Raw genomic sequence first — 20331 nt, 5'->3', positions numbered from 1 at the left:
ATCATAGCTCCCTTTGACAGGGTCTCTCCGAATTTCTTTAGCAAGACAGATTCGATCTCGTCATCCTTTAGATTATTCCCTTTGATAGCACATGTGTAAGAGGTGACGTGCTCATTCGGATCAGTTGTTCCATTGTATTTAGGAATCTCGGGCATGCGGAAGTTCTTGGGGATCGACTTAGGAGCCGCGTTCGGGAGGAAAGGTTTTGCACAAATTTCTTGGAGTCCAGGCCCTTCAATATCGATGATGGCCCCGAGATTTGATCGACCCTGGAGTTGTAAGTTTCCACCTTTTTATCATTTTCCTCGATTTACTTTTCCTTTGACTCAATTCGTTTTGTTAGTTCTTCGAGCATCTTCATGATTGCAGGATTGGTCTCCGATTCTTTCTCGCTCGATTTCCTTGAAACTGGTTCGACCATATGTACAACTTCCTGGGACGGCTCGAGCTTGGCCCTACTCGGTGGGTGATTCTGGTTTTGGAGCTGGGCTATCGCTGCCTGCTGAGTCTGCAACATTTCGAAGATCACCCGCAGACTGATCCCGCCATCTTCGCCGCCATATGTACTTTGACCGGCTGATCGAACGTCTCTACAGACGCTGCCTTCAGGATTGACGACCAAATTCGCGTTGATGGTTACGTGTGAGCTGACGTCGATTGGACCTACAGCCGGAATTTCATCGAGGCCAACTGGGGGCACATCGTTCCCTGGTGCTATATTATCATTTTTGTCGTGGTCGCCGAAATCATTGTCAACGTGTAGAGGTATTGATTGAGAGTTTGACATTTTGGTCCTGGAATCAAAGATACTTCAAAGAACAATTGTAAAATAGTGTGTGTTATAAAAGTTTGTACCGGTTAATCACTATTATTCTTAGCCCCATGGTGGGCGCCAAACTGTTTACCTTTGGATAACAATTGAATTTGTATGCGGTTTTAAGGATACGTGATATAACTTGATACAAATTAAGAAGACAGGTTAATGTTGAAATTAATTATAATAAAATAAATGTAAACCACAATATTGAACAGCCTTAGCTTCTGAGTTTGATCATCCTCGAGCCAAGAAATGTCTCAACCAGTGTTAGAACTAAACAACAAGATGATAAGAACTAGAAATGATCAATATATTGCTTTCTTTTTTGCGTGTTACCATATGTCCTACAAATGATTAGAACCCTTCTTTATATAGGGGATGTGTTCTACTTTTGATACAATTCTATACAAGGTAAAAAATCTCATGATTTGCTATTTAATTGGCCTCTTCTTGATACGTGCCTAGATTTCCGCCTTGATCCGCGATTGATTACGAATATTTTGGCTTTTCGTTATTTGGCTCGGTAAGTTTCCCTCGATCTTGCTCGGTCTCGATCTTGTTCGGTCTTTGGGTCACGAGCTCGACGATCTAATTTGCGCCTTGGTTCGATATAACCCGAACTTTAACCTGCCATATTTCAACCTCGATTGGTCTAACAATGGACGAACCCGATTTGGACCGTATACACTATTCCCTCTATTTCCTTTTATATACTAGTATTACTTTCTTATTAGTGTGTTTAAATAAATGATATATTTTTATTTTTATATAAATATGCATTACTTTACACGGAGTGCGGATTAACTTTTAGCCATAAGTAATCCCGAAAAGGAAAATAAAAAAGAAACTCTGTGTGCGCTGAATACTGCTTTAATTTTTAATTTCTCTTCCTTCAGTCCAAATTCAACTGAATACAACTCTCAACTCGCCGCCCTCCAGTATTCAGTTTTTGTTTTGCTTTGTCAATCATCATATCATTTATCTCCATTATATCTGTAAGCCCAGGTCATTTTCTTGATCCATCTTTCTGCTTCTCCTCTTAGTTCCTGTTAAATTATATTTGAAAATTAAAGTTGCGTTTTTTCTTGCATAAAATCCATCTGGGGTTTTTGCTGACACAGAATCTTCTTGATTTATCAAACAACAAAAAAGAGAAAGATGGGAATTTCATCAGAGATGAGGGACTCGTGGGCAAAGCGAAGGGAATCTTTGTTGATTGCTTCTGCATTTGAGGAGGACAGAATTCGCAAGTCTAGGGAATGTACTCAAGGTTCCCATTTTTTTTTTCTCATTTCTAGATATTTGGTGAAATAAACATTGAAATTTACCTTTGTTTTATGATTAGCGCTAATCAGAAAAGAACTTAATTTTAATTTTAGAGAAAAGTGTTAGTCCCTACTCTAGCTCACGATTCTGCTGAGCGCTTAAACTTAGTTTTCGTGGAGAACTAGATGGACCCCATTTTATAATATGGGGTTCTCTTCTGGGTCAACTCTAGTTTGGCTGTTAAGGAATATTAATTGATCAATTTTTGTTTTTTTATTTTAAATGAAAATTGATCGTATTTGTAATTGGTGTTCTTCTGCAGCCACAAGCTTCCCATTGAAAACAGCTTTGTATAGCAAGTTTTATATGTTGGAAAGAACCTTTTATAACCTCATTTAGCGAGAAGGTTTTGTCGTTTAGGTTCTAGATCGATTTTAGAAAGCATTGAAAATACTCAATTCACAAGCCTCCTGTGATTGGTTCATCATTTATCTTGTTTCATGGCCTGGATGAACCAACTACTATGATCACTCGAACAAACTACGAAGCTGGCAAGTAGGGTAAAACCAGCGTTGCTACAATAGAAAATAGCATAAAACATGATATGCTTTTATTTGGGACTTTTTGTGCTTTGCATACTTGGCATGTCCTGACATGGAATACTTTCTGATCTTAGGAGTATCCACATAAGGCCAGATTAATATATGTTATTGCTGTAACAGAAAGAAAAGGAAGACTGTGGGATATGGTTCCTCTGTAATTTAAGGCTGAGTCCGACGGAGTTTGTGGTAAACTACAAATGTTCATATGTTGGGATCAGTGGGAATATAGCTTTAATTAAGGCTTTTTTAACTGCCTCGTGCTTCTTTGGCTTTCTCCTTAATGAACTGGTGAAATACATAGTTAGTTGATTCTCTTTGTAACTATTTCATAAATAAATTCCTTTCCAATGGTGATGATAGTATGCATTGAACAATGTTAAGTCCTAAGAGGGCATTTAAGTATTTGCCAAACACATACTTCTTTGGTTTGTATTTAAATTCAAATGAAATTTTCAAGCAATCAATATCTGACAAAGTATTGAAGTACTAAACTCCATCATACATCCCATATCTGATTATTCTATTGAAGTATCATCTTCATCACACATCCCAATCTGATTATTTTAGTTCCTACTTCCTAATAACAAATGTTTTCTCAAATTATGCTTCTTTTTTCCATTTTTTTGAGAAAGGGGTTTCATATGGAGTTGACATTAAACAGATATACCGTGCATTCTTTATCACTTCAAAATACCCCACTTAATCTGTTTTTTTTTCTAAAAGTTTTATACTATAAAGTTGCTTGTTACCTACCTTATCAAAAAAAAAAAAATGTTGCTTCTGCTTTCTGGTTGGTGACAGACTTACAGTGATCAGGTTTCTGACATTAGATTTTCTTCTGCCTTTGAAATTGGTTTGCTGTAGATAAATCTCGTCATGATCATGAAGGAAAAGAAACTTTGTGGTGGATGATTCTTTCCTAATTTCAAGTTCTGTTAGTTTATATTGTTTCACTTCTCATGTCTGTAGGTTGTGATGAAGACTTATAAAAAAGAAAACAGCGGCTGTTAGAAAGTTGACTCGATTTCTATTATGTTATTGATTGCAAATTTGCAATGCTTGGTTTTAGGTTAATTCCTCTTATACATATTTTATTGCATTCAAAATTTTGAATGCTCTGTTTTTTACTTAGTTGTGGTATGAATATTAGTTCAACTGCTATGTTGACAATGTAAAAAGAAAGTTCTCTCGTTCTTCTTTTGCTATGCTAATTAATGTACATGTTATATGTGAAGTTTGCCTCTTTATAAAGTTTGGTTATTTCCATTTAGTGGAAAAGATATATCTAATACCTAATTGTTTGTGCATTTTCATTTTGCTGAATTTGCAGAGGGTGTCCGTGCGGGAAGTAAAGCAGCTGCAATTGCATGTGTTGCTAGTGCAATTCCTACGGTTCGTGAACTGATGTTCTTCTAGTGATCTGATTATATCCCAAGCATTTTTAGATTTAGACTATACTCTTGCTATTATAGAGGTACAACATTGTCTTTGAACTTCATTTTGGATTTTTAGTTTGTCAAGAGTTCCATTTTTATCTGCAGTCCTCTGGTTCTGATAGCTATTGATGGTCAAACTAGATAATAACGAATGATCTTGCTCTAGATAAGTAATGACCGGTGATGACATCTTACCTTCATGGAACCGACCCTTCTTTTATTAATATCTATTCTTCTCTTTCTAACACTTTGGTGCTATCAGCTGTGACACCATTGCTGTGATGGAGAATATATTCATGGACAGGGAAAAGGCTATTTTTCTTCTATCAATTTTCTGTAGCTTATAAATGTTGGCTCTCTGATATTCAGTTGGTTGCTGTGCGGACAATTCCTTGGGCAAAGGCAAATCTCAATTATACTGCTCAAGCACTCATCATATCTGCTGGTATGACCTTAACATATGTTCACATATTTTATCGATAAGTCCTTTAACTGTTGATTGCGTGAGGGCCTGTAATTTTATGATTAGGCTTATATACATGTGAAGATACATAAAAGCTACAAAGTGTATTTCTCCCATCTTGTTTGACTAATTTTATGTGAATTATTATCATCATCTTCTTCATGTTTGATCTTTTTCCTCAAACTGGAATTGGCATGTGCACTGGTTGAGTTCCTTACTTGATCGATAAACTATTTAATCCGAGTTGCCAAATAATTTTAATACTTAATATTACCAAGTTACTTCATTATGATGCAATTTTGCGACCTACCCAAACGAAGAGGAAAAGAAAAGGACACACCCCTATATACACTGAGGTTAAGCAATCTATTGGTCTTTTACCAGAAGATATTCGTTCTTTAGTGAAAAGTTTTAACTACAAGAATTTTATTTTACCCTTTTAACTTATTTACTGGAATTTACTTTAATAGGACCAAAAAAAACTATATGTGTGCATGCTACTATGTTAATTCTTCTTTTTTCATTTATATTCCTTTAATTTTTAACATTCTTTGGGAATCCTGCAATTACTATGGAAATTTATTTTGCCTTTTGACTTATTTAAACTCTGTGTGTTTTCTCTTCTTTTTGAGGCAAAAGATAGTTGGAACCCCTAAACTTTTTAGAAGGTCCATTAAGCACATCAACTAATTCTAGTCATTACTAAAACCCTTTAATTTTATTTCAATTCAGACAGTTCATTTCATCATGTTTTGTAAACTTAAAGTTATTTTCAAGGTTAAGGAATAATTATTGTCTTTATTTTTTAGAAGAGCCCTAATTTCTATCATCCTCGTAAAATGTGGAAACTTTTGATATCCTTATATGCAAACGTGAGGGTATTTACTCTTTTATGGCAAACCTTTTTGAATAAAAATAAAACCTTGTGAAAATGGTTATAAGATTTTGATAGAAAAGTTATTAGTGTGTTAATCTAGTCAACATCAAGAATGGATTTGAGCATAAAAGCACCTTTTCTTTCCGAAGGCAGAGGAAGTGAAGTCCTTGTCAAATTATTACACCTTATGGATGCATTCTTCTGATGAAAGGCAGCATTTGTGAACTTATCTTTTTTACAACTCATGATGCACTATTTTTTAAGTGATAATTTGCGGTATTTTTATCGTCTATTAGTATTCAAATGCATGTAATGTCAGGAGGTACTTCATCACTTCGTCTTCAGTTACCTTGTGTTAATTGTTGGTAAAGTGCGGTAGTCTATTTAAGTTCTTGAATGCTTCAGTCATCTACCGATGAGAAACTTCAATGTCCGGTTTCTTTATCTAGTATGTCTAGTTTGTGTTTCTCCCATGCTAAAGCTTCATCTTGTCATCAATGAGTATTAATTATTTCGTTTGCTGCAACCTCCTTTCGCTTTGTCACCAGACATTATTATCATGTATTGTACTTCTAGAATGACATAGCATGTTAGGTGATCTTATACTTGTATATTTACATCAGTTGTAGTAATATTTTCTCTATTTCCTTCATTTCTTTCTGCAGCTCCTAACTAGTCTCTTGAAGTCCCTAGTTTGTAGTGCTTACTTTGTTTTCTTACTGTGAACAGCTTCCATTGCTGCATACTTCATTACTGCTGACAAGACAATCTTGGAATGCGCAAGGAGAAACACTCACTACGATAAATCTGCTTAAAACACTAGTCCGGAGATCCTAATATGCTCGTTGTGAGAGCATACACTGGTGCTCCATTACTATGTACTCTGGCTTAAAAGGATAACTGAGGAAGTTTTATTAATTTGTTGATCATAGCACAAAAATGCCAGTTTGGATTTGTAACATGTATGAGTAATCTTCCCCACAATAATCATTTTACTTGTTTTCCTCTTTTCTGTATATCAAGGATCCGGAGTAAGAAGTGGTTGGTCCATGTCATTCTCAAAAGGCAAGCAAAGCTATTAACTGCTCATATTATAATTGCCTGGTGAGTGCTCAGGCTTTCTGAACTGCAGAAAATGGAAATGCGGGTTTGTAATGAATCTGTTTCCTTGAACCTTTTGCAAGTATGAAGAAGTTGATTTTTGTACAGAGAATAAATATATCATATAATCCAATTCAATGTAGGAATCCCTTTATATATTAGGTCAATCGAAAACGGGATGGAAGGTGTAGAGTAAATAGAAGATGTTAATAATCTGTATTCGAAACAGAAAATCATAGGAAAAAGAAACGTTAGCTCAATAAACAAATCGTAAAATAATTCCGAGCCCACAAGTTGCTTGTGTGTTTTTAAGGAATTTAATCCCCTCACTGTTGCCCAAGGTTATTGATTACTTCCTCTTAGGATAGAACGAAAAAACTATTCTGTAATACTAGCAATCGAAATTACAGAACTTCAACGAAATTAACAAACGGAACAAATCACACTTGACACTTTATTTATTTGGAAAAATAATGCAACAATGTAGAAAAGAATGGAGAAGTTTTCAGATTTTCCATGTATAAAAAATGAGATCAAGCTTCTAAATTTATAGACAATGAAAGGGTGAGATGAAGAGGTGCAATCCAAGAGGTGCCTCTTTCATTTCTCATTCACACCCTTTTGAAAAAACCCAACAATCCCCCACATGAATGGGGAATGACCATATTTATAAAAAATATGCATAAAAATTGTGTGATTCGCAAGTAAGGATTAATCACATCTGGATAAGTAGGTTTCCCTTTGAGCTTTTCGTAGTGAACTTATGTCGGATATACTTGATCAATCGGTAGATTTGATATCTTTGAACTTGTCACGACCCAAAACCTAACTTGTCGTGATGACGCCTAACGTGGTACAAGGCAATCCGACATTTCAAAAATAATTCCAGCACTTTTATCTGAAATAAGTTAAGCAGACTAAATAATAAAAGTTCTCATAAACAAGATAGAAAATCGAAAACACAACGCGAAAATTCTCAACATCGGGATGTCACGGAGTACATGAGCGTCTATACAACACAAGTCTAGGAGTACTATCTATAATAGTCTGAAACTAAATACATAAAGTAGAAAGATAGGGAAGGAGAGACAAGGTCTGCAAAACGTTGGGCAGCTACCTCGAAATCTCCAAACGATCAATAGTGCAAAGAAATCAACACACACCGTGTCCGGAAATACCTAGATCTGCACACGAAGTGCAGGGTGTAGCGTGAGTACAACCAACTCAGTAAGTAACAAGACTAAATAAAGAACTGAAAGTAGTGACGAGCTTCACAATTATAGTTCAATTACAATAATTTTAACATAGGAAGGTAGGCATGCTTTCAAGCTCGGCAATTTAGGTCAAATCAGTTAATTTATGTCAAGTTCAAGTGAAACAGAATATAATATCTCTCAGAAATTTCAAGACAGGGATATGTGACAGCGAATAATGAAATCAAATGCATCATCTCACAGCAATAGCCAGTCAACCCTCCCATTCACTCCAACCTCATAATCACTCATTCCTCACAGTCACTCATTCCTCTCAGCACTCGTGCACTCGGCACTCACACTCAGTAAGTACCTGCGCTCACTGGGGGTGTGTACAGACTCCAGAGGGGCTCCTTCAGCCCGGACGCTATAACAAGCCAACCATGGAATAAATCAATGAAACATGAAGCGGCGTGCAGCCCGATCCCATAAATATCATCACAACCAGAACTTCGGCCTTACTCAGTGATCAACCTCTCTAGTCTCTCGGGCTCTCAGAAATCATGGCAATCGGCCCAAACAGAATGATATAATGAATCAATAAGGAATAATAGAGACTGAAATATGATATGCAAGTAAAATTGTGATTGAGTACAAGCAGCAATTAGTAGATAATTCAACATGTAACACAACCTCTGTGGGTCCCTACAGTACCAACATATAGACTAAACATGATTTACAGTCAAATTCTATAACACATAGAGTGCATACAACTAACAACAGATTATTCAACTTCATAGCTCCATGGTATCGACCAAGTCACAATTCCTACGGTGCACGCCCACATGCCCGTCACCTAACATGTGTGTCACCTCCAAACCAATCATAAGACACATAATACAGGATTTCATACCCTCAAAACCAGATTTAGAACTGTTATTTACCTCAATCCGAGCAAATTTCTACTCCAAAACACATTTGCCTCGCGAAACAGCCTCCAAATGCCTCGAATCTAGCCACAAATAATTCAGTACAATCAACACGAGCTAAAGGAATCAATTCCATAAGAAAATACTAAGCTTTAAATAAAAAATCAAAAAGTCAACTCAAAAGTCGCCCCCCGAGCCCACGTCTCAAAATCGGGAAAAAGTCACAAAATCCGAACATGCTCCTAAGTACAACATCACCCAACGGGATTAACGGAATCAAAGTAAAAGACTCCAAGAAAGAAAACTAAATTATAGATATGAAAGTTTCCCTACAAAGGGGCTGACTTCAATAACCCATAAGGGACGGCTTGCCAAGCTACAGAAACAGTTAATTTGTTTATAGTTGCAAAAGTTTTCCTACAAAGGGGCTGGCTTCAACAACCCATAAGGGACGGTTTGCCAAGCTAAGAAAACTTTTATACTATAACCAACATTAGCTGTTTATAACTCAGAAAACTTTCGTACTATAATAAGCTAACTTTCAAAGAGTATTCTTACTCTATTTTCAAACGTGGACCGACCTTTCCATCCATTCGAAAGAAAGAACAAGAGAGAAATTTAGAAAACACTCATATGTAATATATCACAAAAGATTTACAAAGGTTACAAGATGATCTTCCAATTACTACATAGGACTAGGAGGTTATTACAAGACAAACTTACATAATAAAATAAACCTATCTTATATGGCAAACTTATCTACATATGGGTCCTTCTTGGCATGTGAAGGACTTTAGGCAAAACAACTAAAAAGCTCCTGAAAACATGTGAAAGTGGTGGAATATACATGGTGTAGCATGTGAAAGTACGAGGGAGCATGTGACTACATGTGAAAGTAGGGTGCTGTATGTGACGAAGCATGTGAAAACAAGTGAAAGTGGGGCCCAGATAGTATGGAAAGATGTGGGAATTTGTCTTGGCATGGGTAGAATATTTTTGAGGGTTTTTTGGTAGGTAATGTAGGATTATGGTGGGATTAGCAGGGATTTAGATAATTATCCTTCATTGATTTTAGGGTTGTCTTCTAGGCATCTTTCAAAGACCTTGTGTAGTAATGCCTGGAATTTGATGGTCCTTCTCCGCTTTGTTCTTTCTCCTTTGGATTGAGAGATGTAATCCGTAACTTTAATCTGGAAATGTCGTGAGTGATCTTTTCTCGGATAACTTCGTATGGGGTTTTATATTGTTTTGCTGCTTCCTGGACTCTTTCCCAGTGAGGATGAGTGTTGGTATAATTCCAGCTTGCCCAATCTTTTGGCCATATCTCTCTTGGGATGCACCTATTTTGCTAGAAAATGATTCTTTGTGCTTCGCTATATTTTTCTTCCATTGATAAAATGGACACGGGAAATTTCCACCAAAATGATGCCTCTGCTTGTGCCTGGACTTTTCCATTAATGATCTTCATTGGCCTATGGAACATGAATATCTTTGTTGCGTAGGAATCGCTGAAACATTTCATCTAATATCTTCTAGGCTTGAACAATAGTAAAAATACTTTAAGAGCTGGTGCAATGTTATCAAAATCCTTGAAGACGTTGCATTTGAATTCCATGAAAATATAATACCGATGGCATAGGTACCAAAAAAAACATAATAGTTCTTGTGAAAAATCCTTAGCTTGAGCTATGAATATATGGCAGAACGGATATTCTGGATTGACCCCATATGGCTTGAGAATGGATCATCTATATTGCCAGAAAACTTGGAGCTCATAATACGTTCTTCTTTCCATAATAATCGACGGATCAAAGGGATCCATGAGGTTGAACAACTCTGGTGGATGATCTGTTGGCTTTAATGAACTTGTTCCTGGTATATTTGAAAGCATGAAGACGTGGCTAATTAGCTTTTGCTTTGACTTCAGTTTTGCTGGGGAAAATCTTTTAGAATTCTTCCGGTCGAGACAGAAAACCTGCAAGAATATTATCTTTTCCTTTCAGGTGCTTGACTTGAAACTTGTATGGAGAGAATTATTGGGCCTATTTGAGAATCTGAGGATTGGGATTAATTTTTGAATTTATCTGGATCATCTTTGGGAAGGCATTCATATCTATCTCTATTAGAAATTCTGTATGGATAAGGAAGAAATTGAATTTCTTGATTCCATTCTTTACTGCAAGAATTTCCTTAAAAGTGGAGTGATAATGTTGCTCGGCATCTTTGAACTTTCCACTAGCGTATCCGCATATTTTCCTCTGGCCATCTTTTCTTCAAATAGAACAACACTCCAATATTCATGGCTGGCATCAATTTGCAGTATCTTCTTTCCATCTGAAGGGATGTAGAGAGACTTGACATTTTTAGATATCTCTTTTATTTTTTTGACTGCTTCATCCTGTTTCTCTCCCCATGATGGAGCATTTTTCTTGAGCATTTCTGTGAGCGGTGAAATGTATGTAGAGATATTTGGGATGAAATCTCTTACATAATTTATTACCCCCAAGAACTGTTGGATCTGCTTTGTTGTGAAGTTGGTATCCGGAAATTTGAGTAATTCCTGACATATATGCGATCCTGGACTGTATTCACCTTGGACAAAATGCATTCCGAGAAAATCGATCTCCTTTTGAGCAAGAACCATCTTTTTTGCAGAAAGCATGATCCCATACTGTGTTACCAATGCCTCAAATTGACGAAGCAAGTTAACATGTTCCTCCAATGTATCACTAAATAATAATATGTCATCAATGTAAACTAAGGAGGTATGAATGATGGGTTGGAAGATTTTTATCATGGCCTTTTGGAATAAAGAGGGTGTAGTTTTTAACCCGAAGGGCATGACTTTCCATTGGAAGTGATGATCGGGGATGCAAAATCCCGTTTTGGGTCTTTCTTCAGGGTGGATTCCCAATTGCCAAAATCCAGATTTTAAATCAAACTTGGAAAAATATTTGGCCTTGGCTAAGTAGGAGAAAAGATAGAGTTTATTTGGGATGGGGAATTTATCATCTTGGAGGAAATGGTTGAGTGGCTGGTAATTAATGACTAACCTGAGTTTTCCTCTTGTCTGTTTAGCTCTTTTGTTGACATAAAATGCTCCGCATGCCCATTGTGAATCTGATGGCTCTATCAGATCAAATTCCAAAAGTTCTTCACATTCTTTCTTTACAAGCTGAAGATGATCTGGATTCATCCCTGAATGGTTGGCTTTTGTTGGATTGATATTTTCATTCTTCTTAACAGGGAGTTTGATAAAAGAACTCTTCGTTTTTCCATAACGGGCATTTCTCTTTCTTCATGAAATCCTTGTGGGATTCAGCACATGAATGTTCAATGAGGTTTTGCTCAATCTCTTTGATTTGTTCATCGTTGGTGATTTGGAATAGCCTTGGAATCTCAGAATAAGGTCTGAACTGCTTTGTAAAAGCTATCCCGTTAGCCTTGATCTGGAGTTGATCTCTAAGTTGTCTGTAAATGTCGAATCCAATAATAAGATCCTTTCCTGGTACATCAGATCCTAGCAGCTTGGTTCTGTACTTCAACCCTGGAAAGAACTCAATTTTGACCGAGTGATTTGTAATGACAGTTGTGGTCAAGATTGCATTTGATGCAGTGTTGAAATCTTTAAAATGCAGCACCCATTGATTTTCAGGGAGAACAACGGGATTTATGAGTGAAGAAGCAACTCCGGTGTCGATGAAAGCAATAACTCGAGTTGGTTTATCCCATTTGGATGAATAGACTTTGAGTTCTACTTGAGGAACGACTGCGAGAGCGTTAATCTCCTCTTGGGCTTCGATCACTGGTTCTGAAATTTGGTATTGATCATTGCCTTGATCTTCATAGATATCAAGAGAGAATAAAGTTTCTTCATTAGGTTCATCATCCACAGAGAATATGGATTCAAGGTCCTCCTCTTTTCCAAGATGTATGCCAGTATAATCTTCAATCTCTTCAAGGAGTTTGACAGATCTTTTTAATTGGGGACAATTTTTTGCAAAATATCCAATCTTATGGCAAATAAAGCATTTGTTCTTCTTGTGAAAACTTCCTGGCCTTCTGCGTCTGAAATATTTTGTGCGTCTCTTGGACCTTGATTTCCCGTCTGGAATTCTTGGCCATCTGAACCTCCTGAATTCTCTCCTTCGCTCGGATGTGTGGCAGGAACATCCTGATCCGGTGATTAGATCAGATTTACGACATGCCTTGTCAAGCGTTGGATTGTGCTGGATAATTTGCTTTAGGGCTGAGCGCTTTGTACAAATGCCATCCAATGCAACAAATATAGCTTGCCTGATGTAACCAATTTGTGGGATTGTTATAGACTGAAACTTTTCTTCAATGATGGTCATGGTTCGGCTTGCCAACAACTTTGGAAGGGAAGAGACAAAGGCTTGCTTCAGATTGATGTCTCCGCCGATTTCAAAGTATATCTTCGCCATCTTTTGAAAATGCCTGTCAATGTCATTTCTGTCGAATGACACACACTTCATCTCGAAGAGTTGTCTTCGCATTTTCTCCTATCTTTGGCCAGTATCTCCGCAGAAAACTTCATGTAGGATTCTGATGTTGAAGGCAAAATCTTGGGAAGTAAGAAAAGTATTTTTGTCTTGAATTCCAAGTGAGTTCCACCAATCTCTGAGGATTCCTGAGAACTGTGAAGTGAGTTCTGACAGGATGATATACTTTTCTCGCTCCACCAAGTTTTTTGTCACCATCCAAGTATAGAAGTCTTGGATCCTTTGAGGCCATTTTGAAACCTTGACGTCATCTAAGGTGAAAGTGTGAAAGCCAGTTCCAACTGGTTTTGACGCCATGGGCTCATATCTTCTTTCTGGGATTGGCTCATCTGTCATGCCTTCTTGTTACTCATCTACTTCATATACTTCTGGGTCCCTTGGCTGGTTTACAGATATTGGGGGATTGTCATCTTCGGAAGAGTTCATTGTGGATTCATTGCTTGATTGAGAGCTATATTCCATTATTTCATCGTCTGATGAATTCAGAGACTTCGACCATGGAGTATCTTCTTCTGATATGTATCTTGGCTGGGAGATATAGAGGTCTGGAGCCTTCTGGTCAGAAATCATCAGATTTTTGGGGTTGGACCATTTTGAACTTTCTCCTTGGTCTCGCCTTTTCTTAGTTTGTTTCTGTGCTGCAAGGGCATATTTCCTTTCCCAAATCATTTTGCGATATCAAAATCATGTTCTTCTTTTATGGGTTGGGTGAAAGAGAATGGATTTTGTGAGGTAGATGGGAAAGTAGAAAAGGTGTAGTCTAATTTAGGTGGGGAATATGTTTGTGGAGACATAGGGAAGAAGGTAGGTTTTGAGGGGAAAACTGGGGTTTTTTTTTGGCTCAAAGTGGTCATTTCTCATAAGTTGAATTTGTCCTTTGATGGAAATCGCCTCCTTTTGTTGTTGTTGGAAGAATTGGAAAAGTGAAGTTCCTGGCGGATAAATCTCGTATTGTAAATTTGTCAATCTTAGTTCCAAGGCTTTGATTATTCCGGCATGGTGAGACGATATCTGCTCCATCTTTTTCTCAATTGTTTCCACTTTGCTCATCATTTTGTTTTGTGTATGGGCCATGTTCTTTATGGTGTTGCCTGTGTTGTTCAACACCTTGTTTTGGCAGATGGAGTTTTCTGATTGCCAGTTCATTGTTGCTTCGATGTCACTTGTTGGTTTTTTTTCTCCAGTAAGTAGCACTATGTTTTTCTTGGGAATTTTTGGAGCATGGCTTATACCCTCTTTTTCAAAAGGTTGAAGTGAAGGAAAATCTAGGGTATGACTGGAGCTTGAAGGACTTAGCATGAATATCTGTGGTTTTGTGAGATTTATGATTTTTTGAATTGGTGAAGTTTCAGGTTCAGGTGGCTTTTTGGATTCTGGGGTATGAGCTGATGGTGATTTGGGTTTGGGTGTGGTTTCACTATCCTCCCAGCTTAGAGTGAATTTTTCTGGTAATTTTGGCCATTCCTGGGGTTTGTAACTGACAAGAAATTCATATTTACCTAGATGACTTAATGAGCCAATTAAAGGATCGTTATTCTCATATTTGGCTCGAAATTGTTTTTAGTGGTTTTCCCCTTTTTCTTGGATTTTGGTTTGGTTTTGTTGAGGCCGAACCTTTCCCAATGACGCTGGTGGTGTTCATCATATTCTCCAATTGGATCTTCCAAATAGTCTTGATAGTTGCAAGCAAGATCCCAAGGGCAGTGTCCCGTAAAGGGTCATTTGAACCACCAAGTCCTTTTTCCTTCTTTGTCAAAATTTTGACACCAGTCATGTTCTTCCATGATGCTTTGTATATTCCAAAAGAACTCTCCATCAGGTTCAGGGTATGTATCTGTTGTATCTTTGGGTTGAATTATTTGGCAAGAGAAGATGGTTTTATTAGGTTTTTTGAGATGAGAATGGTCAAAGCTTATACAAACGGTTTTGTCATTTCTTTTGGTAAAAGTTGGTTCACCAGATTGTAGAGATTCCTCCGATTCTCTTAACTTTTCATAATTTATGATCTAGGAATCAGGAAGAATTTTGACAAGTTCATCTCTGGAAATTTTTCTGGGTATTTGGGTGCACATGGTGTTTCCTTTGGTAGCATCAATATTTAGGAGTAAAGCATTTTCTCCTCCGGGAAGGCAAAGATCCATGGCATGATTTTGGACTCGCCACGCCATTTGGTGATGAAGAGTGGCTTGGATGGACTCTTTAGCTTGAGGGGCTCCTTGGATTTGGACTTGGATTTTTAGAGCTTCGGTTAAGTATGGATCATAAAGGGACATGTTGAAATTTGGAAAGATAGTTATGAAGACAGTCCCAACATTAATTTGCATGTTGGTACTCCAAGTATCTTTTATCTAGAAGAGAAAGTCGAGCTACAACAGGTTGACCTTCCATGATATGTTAAAACGATTCTGATAGCACCAAAATGGATATGGGTAAAACCATGATCTCTCCATTGTCTGGGAAAATCATCTGGGATTTGAAGAGTGATAAATTGTTCCTCTCGAGTGGCAAGAATAGGATGCTGGTCAAGTTTTGAGGCAGCAACATATTCTTTGACTCCTTTTGGTCTGTGTTGGATTAAGGAACGAATTTGGGTCCAGGGTGCAAATAATTTTTTGGCGAAAGCTGAGTAGGAGTTTATGAGGGGTAGTTCAGTGGAGGATACTTTTTGTTCATCGGGCAGGATATCTACTTCATAGAGGTAATCATAGTTTTTGGACAAGGTTTTGTATAGAGTAGGAAACATATTCATTTTTGCAAGGGAAGAGGATGATGAAAATGACTTAGACATATTTAGTAAACTGTTCCTCCCTCCGAAAGGACGGGCTGACTCTGATACCACAGTATAAGGAACAAAGTAAGAGACTCCAAGAAAGCAAACTAAATTATAGATATGACTCCAATCCGAAGTCGTTTACACATAAGTCAACATCCGTTCAACCATTTCAACTCAAGCTTTCAACCTGGAGACTAAGTGTCTCAATTCATTTCGAAATCCCTCCGGACCCGAACCGATTAACCCGACAAGTCACATAACAGCTATAAAGCACAAAATGAGTAGTAAATAGGGGAACGGGGCGAAACGACCGGCCAGGTCGTTACATCATCCCCCTCTTAAATAAATATTTGTCCTCGAACGGGTCTAGAAACATACCTGGAGTCTCAAATAGGTGTGGATATCTGCTCCGCATCTCCCGCTAGGTCTCCCAAGTAGCCTCCTCGACTAGCTAACCTCTCCACTACATCTTTACTGAAGCTATGTTCTTTGACCTCAACTTTCGAACCTGCCGATCCGTAATGGCCATCGGCTCCACATCATAAGTTAAATCACCCTCCAACTGAATCGTGCTGAAATCCAAAATATGAAACGGATCACCAACATACTTCCGGAGCATAGAAACATGAAATACCGGATGCACACTCGACAAACTAGGTGGCAAGGCAAACTTGTAATCCACTTCTCCAATCCTCTGAAGTACCTCAAATGGCCCAATATACCGAGGACCCAACTTGCCCTTCTTTCTGAACCTCATAACACCCTTCATGGGCGAAACCTTAAGTAGAACCTTCTCCCGAACCATGAAAGCAACATCACAAACCTTCTTATCAGTGTAACTTTTCTATCTAGACTACACCGTGCGAAGCCGATCCTGAATTAATTTAACCTTGTCCAAAGCATCCTTGATGGGCTTAAGGTCTTTTAATCTATGTTTTGATGATATAAAAAACTTTCTGTATAGAACCAGATAAAGGACCTGAAGCATGCTGCCTGGTACAATCATTCAAGTTAATCAACTCAAGACAAACTAGGCAGTGTGCCTTTAGATTCACAAGAACCCGATTAGGGACCTGATCCCTTGGTGTTCCCCTGACAGAAATATAAGTCAACTATACAGTTGGAAAGCAACTGCAGAAAGTGACTGCCTGCAACTGTACACGCGACAGTGCAGCAGTCACTTCCCATTGGAAAAAGGCATGTACTAACCAAGATTTGCCATCACCATCGTGAATTGACATCACCATGGTGGTGATGTCTTTTGTAGTATAACAATCTGGTGCAAGGCATAAGACAACGACTTGAGCATTTTCAGTAATATTCTTTCAAGTGTTAGAAACATCTCTCTCAAGAACAAAGCTGCTGCAACCTCAAGGACCGGATCCAAAGATTGAAGATATCTTAAGTCCTTAGGTTTGTTGAGTATTTGTTATTTGTTCTTCATTGTAACTCCTATATTGCTTTATTAGAAGCTTTGTTTTAGGAAACTCAAAATCATAAACCATCTGAGTTTGTGTCTTGGCTAGAGTTAGTCGAGTTGTGAAGTCTTTGTAATAGAGTTATTACAAAGTGGCTTGTAATAGAGTTGTTACAAGTTAGAGTGATTAAAGTTTTTGCAACTAGAAAGTGGAAAAATGGCTTGTGGTGAGAGCACCACAAGTTAGTTAAAGTCTTTGTAACTAGATTAGTGACAAAGTGGCTTGTGGTGAGAGTACCACAAGTTAGTTGAGTTAAATTCTTTGTAATTGAGTCATTACAAAGTGGCTTGTAATAGGTGTTTACGAGTTAGTGAAGTTGAAATCTTACCAGTGTAGGTCGTGGTTTTTTGTCCCCTTGAGTTGGGATTTTTTCACGTAAAAATCCTGTGTCTCATTTACATACTGATTCAGTAGTTAGCACTGTGGAAACTGATATAGGACCAGATCTCTATACAGTTTAGTTCATTAGTATTTTCAGTGGAAACTCATAGAGGACCAGGTACTCTATACTGTTTGGTGGACTCATACAAACTAACAATTGGTATTAAAGCAGGTTCTTTCTAAAAGGTTAACACCTAGAAAGGATCTCAATGGTTGGTCCACCTAACTTTGAGTAAGGAGAATCAACGTACAGACCCCCTAGGTTCAATGGTCAATATTACGGCTGGTGGAAGACTCGTATGCATGATTTCATAATGGCCGAAGATTCAGAGCTGTAGGACATCATTTGTGATGGTCCACATGTTCCTATGAAAAAGCTTGTACAAAATGGATCAATGATGCCGAAAAATATAAAAGAATACAATGATATGGACAGAAAAGCTGTAGAAAAGAACTTTCATGCTAAGAAAATCTTGGTATGTGGTATAGGTCCTGATGAGTACAATAGAATATTAACATGTGATTCTGCCAAGAAAATATGGGAAGCATTGCAAACGACACATGAAGGAACTACTTAGGTTAAACAGTCCAAGATTGACATGCTCACCACCGAGTATGAGCTCTTCAGGATGAAGGATGATGAGTCTATACAAGATATGCACAGTAGATTAACATCTATCATAAATGAGCTTCATTCACTTGGAGAAGTTATCCCCAAAAACAAGCTTGTAAGGAAAGTTCTCAATGTTCTACCTGGCTCTTGGGAGAGTAAGGTGAATGCTATCACCGAAGCTACAAATTTACAAACTCTAACCATGGATGAGCTGATTGGAAATCTAAAGACATAGGAGATGAAAAGACAGAGAGATAGTGAAAGAAGAGAGCCGAAGAAGGAGAAGAACCTGGTGCTCAAGGCTGAAAACAATGACTCAAGTGAAGAAGATAATGATATGGCCTATCTCACTAAAAGATTTCAAAAGATGGTTCGAAGAAATGGTGGTATACCTAAGAGAAGTAGTACAAGCAAACCAAGAAACTATGATCTCTGTCACAAGTGCGGAAAGCCAGGGAATTTCATCAAAGACTACCCACTTTTGAAACAGGAGCATTGCCAACAAAACTCTGATAAAGCAGCAAAAAGGAACCCGGTTCCTGACAAACGATTCAGCCGAAAAAGTGTATCTGACAATGTTGTGAAGCAAACTCTTGCTGCTTGGGGAGACTCCTCCAGTGAATTAGAAGGGGAACCAGATGTAGAAAATAGTTCCATGATGGTAGTGGAACATGAAGCAAAGGAATATGATTCACTGTTTGCATTAATGGCTCAGTCCAATAATGATAAAGAGGATGATAATGATGAGGCAAGTTTTAGGGATGCTCAGAGAAATCTGAAGTCCTACTCTTCTAAGAAATTGATTTCATTAGAAAATGTTCTAATTGATGCATATTATAGTCTTGTTAATGATAAGGATGTCCTGACCATAGAGCTAGGAGATGCTGAACAATCTAGAGATGGTCTGGTGGTCTGTGTGGTGATTTTAAATGATACCATAACTAATATTGAAAAATAAAAGGAAGCTCTAACTGAAAAAAATAAATAGTGTAGAAAATGAGAGAGATGACTTGATGGTAGTGGTTGTTGACTTGAAGGAAACCATAGAAAACCTAAGCAAAGAAAAGAATGCGCTAGAAGAGAGAATTGCTGATACCGAGCAAGCAAGAGATGACTTTTAGGTGGTTATCACAGATCTAGCGGAAACCATTGAGGGACTCAAATCTGAATATAGGCATGTAAGTATTGAAAAGGGGAAGGGAGTAGCTAGTGAGACACATATCAAACTTGATAAAAAATTAAATGATGTGAGAACTAGTCTATGTGGTGAACTCAAGAAAAATAGGCAGCTTCAAGCTGAATTGAAAAAAGTAAATATTGATCTTGAAAAATCTCTCAAGTGGACCTGGTCCTCAGATGTTGTCACTGCCATGTACTTTAACAATAGTGGAAATAGGCAGGGAATCAGATTCCAAAAGGAGAAAACTCCTTACAACCCTCACAGCAAGTACGTCACGGTTCCTGATAACTGGCTTTGTACCCACTGTAGGAACAATGGGCACTTCAAAGAAAATTGCCAGGCCAGGGTTCAATCTGTACAGAAAAACAAGTGTTTGTTGAAAAAGTGACTACTAAAGAGGGACCAGGTACCACTCGCAAAAAACGAATGTTGCCTACATGGACTAGAAAAGCTCTTATTCATCCCTTTTCTCATTACAAGAGACCCAAACTAGTTTGGGTTCCTAAGTCTAACCCATAATTTACATGTGCAGGGAATAGTGAGAGGAAGCGGACTGCAATGGACCATGGACAATGGATGCTCAAAGCACATGACTGGAAGCACCATGGATTTTCTCTCACTGAAAGCCCTGCAGGAAGGGAATGTATCCTTTGAAAAAAGGGGTACATTCTCGGTGTTTCAAAAGTTGGAAAGCCTCTT

At 37.8% G+C, this 20331-nt stretch overlaps 1 protein-coding gene across 2 annotated transcripts; it reads left to right on the top strand.

Moving 5' to 3' along the window:
* Window positions 1-1614: 1614 nt before the first annotated feature.
* On the top strand, window positions 1615-6511 carry LOC104242741 (early nodulin-93). Of its 2 annotated transcripts, none has more exons than XM_009797821.2 (5): window positions 1615-1822; window positions 1939-2087; window positions 4016-4077; window positions 4491-4566; window positions 6191-6511. In XM_009797821.2, exons 2-5 carry the CDS (start codon window positions 1976-1978, stop codon window positions 6274-6276), a joined length of 336 nt encoding a protein of 111 aa, XP_009796123.1. In that variant the 5' UTR covers window positions 1615-1822; window positions 1939-1975; the 3' UTR covers window positions 6277-6511. The 2 variants fall into 2 exon arrangements, with proteins under 2 accessions (XP_009796123.1, XP_009796124.1); XM_009797822.2 differs by having other exon boundaries at window positions 1691-1812.
* The last annotated feature ends 13820 nt before the right edge of the window (window positions 6512-20331 follow it).

This window comes from Nicotiana sylvestris, chromosome 8, assembly GCF_000393655.2.
Source record: "Nicotiana sylvestris chromosome 8, ASM39365v2, whole genome shotgun sequence".
Taxonomy (NCBI): Eukaryota; Viridiplantae; Streptophyta; class Magnoliopsida; order Solanales; family Solanaceae; genus Nicotiana; species Nicotiana sylvestris.
Note: the sequence above shows the minus strand (reverse complement) of the source record. Positions and strands in the feature narration are given on the sequence as shown.